Source organism: Sesamum indicum, linkage group LG8, assembly GCF_000512975.1.
Source record: "Sesamum indicum cultivar Zhongzhi No. 13 linkage group LG8, S_indicum_v1.0, whole genome shotgun sequence".
Lineage (NCBI taxonomy): Eukaryota > Viridiplantae > Streptophyta > Magnoliopsida > Lamiales > Pedaliaceae > Sesamum > Sesamum indicum.
The window spans coordinates 178,070-181,018 of record NC_026152.1 but is presented as its reverse complement, the minus strand read 5'-3'; the positions used below and the strand labels follow the sequence as shown (position 1 = coordinate 181,018).

At 36.5% G+C, this 2,949-nt stretch overlaps 1 protein-coding gene across 1 annotated transcript; it reads left to right on the top strand.

Moving 5' to 3' along the window:
• On the top strand, nt 689–1,668 carry LOC105167535 (transcription factor bHLH52-like). The gene is made up of 2 exons (XM_011087306.2): nt 689–1,321; nt 1,411–1,668. Exons 1-2 carry the CDS (start codon nt 689–691, stop codon nt 1,666–1,668), a joined length of 891 nt encoding a protein of 296 aa, XP_011085608.2.

Genomic DNA, 2,949 nt, shown 5'->3' with positions numbered 1-2,949 from the left:
ATACAAAGTTGAAAACACAGAAAGCATTGGACATGACATGAGATGAAAGCAATTAGGTCATCAGGCTCTTCTGACGTCTTATTTGTTGGGTCCCGCTCCCGAACCTCAAATACAACTCAAACTGTTTTCATTGGGGTTGGCAGATGGGCTTAAACAGAACAACAATGGGTTGCATCTCATGCAGCAAAATTGGGCTCACCGTTGACCCCTTCAATTCTAATTCACTAATCAATCCATAACCCTAACAAATCAGGAGTTATCTCACACCACCCTATTATTAACCTCCATCCCACGATCCCCCCTCCTCTCATCCTTCCAATAATTAACCGCCATATCCTCTTCTTTCTACTGCCTCTCTCTCTCTCCACATCTGTCTCTTTGGTGTTGGTTTATTGTTAAGGTCTACTCATATTCAGAAGAATCTTTCTCAGGTACATGTTTGTGTCCTCTGCATTTTCTTTTACTTTCCATTTTAAATTTTCCCTCCTTTTTCAGTTATATCCTCTCATCATGCTATCCTGATTCTAAGTATATAAACTTATTCACATTGTAATGCACTTCAGTTCTTGTTCTACTAATTCATCAGCTAACTTCACGTTTTAACGTTAGTTTTTCTTCTGTAGCTTCATTAATGGCTATGAGCTGCTACCCCTACTGGCGGACGTTTCAACAAGAATTCAACTCAGGTATGGCCACTTCAGCTCTCGCAGAAACAGGGCTGTCTCCGGAGCTATTCAATGACAATTTTGAAGTATATCCGGATTACGCTTGGTGCAACATTGATCATCTATTCGAACCCAGTGACTTACTTTGCTCGGAAAACTGCAATTCTCTGCTACCCGACAACCTCTCATCGCCAACTCATTATAATCTTAACATGAGTTACCTCTACCCAGAACCTTTTCGTGTCCTCCAAGATTTTGAGCCCTTCCATTGTCTGAAACGCCAAAAGCTCTATGATTACCAACAACTTCATTCGGACCTCAAGCCTGAAGGTTTAACTGACGGGCTTCATGATTATCGGCCGGAAGTTGTGATACCCACATTGCCCGAGTTTCCAAGCCTTCCGCCTGTTTATAGTGGTGGAGTCAGCTGTGAGACTGTGAGCAAGCCGGTGAGTGGCGGGAGTTTGTCGGCCCAGAGTATAGCGGCCAGGGAAAGGAGGAGGAAGATAACTGAGAAGACTCAGGAGCTGGGAAAGCTTATTCCAGGTGGCCAGAGGATGAACACTGCTGAAATGTTTCAGGCTGCTTACAAATACATCAAGTATTTGCAGGCCCAGGTTGGAATACTTGAATTCATGGGTTCTTATTATCCGCAGGTAATTTTAATTTTTTTCTCATGTCGGAGTAATTAGCCATGTTCATTTTAGAAAGAAGTAATTAGCTGATGAGATGGACGTATATTCAGGAGGATGGAGACTCGTTTGAATGTGAACAAGTGCATGGTCTTGTTGAATCTTGGTTGATTCAGGAGAAGTTATACTCCATAGAGAAATGTCTGGTTCCACAGAAACTTGTGCAAGAACTAGCCTCCCATCACCAGATTTTTGAGTCGAAACCTCAGGTTCTTGACCAAGTTAGGCAGCTCATCTGTTGCACTAACGAAGTCGATGGAGCGGGGGAAAATCTTTGTATCCATGCATTGGTATCAAAGCAGCAAACATGACGTGCATGCGTGTAAATGAATTTCTGGAATAGAGGCAATTTAGGTAGGTTTGAGTTTGTTTTGTTAGGGTATTATATTAATTAGATTAGATGGGTAGTCTAATTACTTCCTTAACCTTGTTTTGTTATTGTCTTGTTGTAATTCATGGTGAGGATGCTAACTAGGTTGTTTTGTTTTGGTCCAAAATTTTCTTGTAAATTTCTCTAATTTTACAAGAATGAGTATTAATTATTGCTGATTTAGACCTAGAACTATGTTTCTTGATATGAAATAACTTAAAAAATTGCAGTTGATCTCAAATTAATGGTGTTTGATTGCTGTTTTTAATTATTGTGTTAAAGTGGCTCTATATAGATATATACCATAAATTTGCACATATATAATGCATACATGCATTCAGAGAGACAGACTTAAACGTGAATTCAGTGTATGAAATGGGATTCTAATTTACCCTCAAACTTGTACCTTCTAATAAACCACACATCAAATTCTCACGCTTTCTTGTTTTTCTGACTTGGGAATTTCGTAGATAAGGCTATTAAGAAAGCAAGTAATATTGACTAGTAGTTTTGGTGGAAGACTTGGTTTGAGCAAAACACACCGTTTCTTACCTCTTCTCTCTCCTCCTCTTGTTGTTTTCATTTCTGGCTTTACGGGTGGTCAAATATAAATATTTTAGAGATAATTATACTCTCCTCCCTTAAGATTTGGTATAAATTATAGATAAATTTTCTATAATTTGAGAAATTAAAGTTTGTTTTCGTTTACCAAATAAGTTTATCCGTTTATCAAAATTTATTAAATTTGTTGATATTAACAAAAATATTGAATAAAAATTTATCCTCAATTAATTTATTATTGATTTATTACAGGTCAAACAATTTTTTCAAACTAAATATTTTTATAATGATGAAAATATAACTACTCATATAAATTAACAATTTTTTCAAACTAAACTATTTTTATAATGATGAAAATATAACTACTCATATAAATTAACGTATAAAAACATATGAAAATAATTTAATTTTAAAAAAAAAATTATCACTTACTTTTGGGCCAAAACCTTAAATCAACTTAAAATGTTAAAAGCAGAAAAAAAAAACAGCCAACACCATTTGGAGAATTAATAAGCTTTGGATGATGATCATCACCCCCAATGAGAAAACCGTGCTGCAGAATTCTATCTATTTACAGAGTCATGAATACTCATCGGGAAACTCAAACACATCATCCAATGCCAATTCATATCATGCCCCCATTCCCATTCCTATATAAACA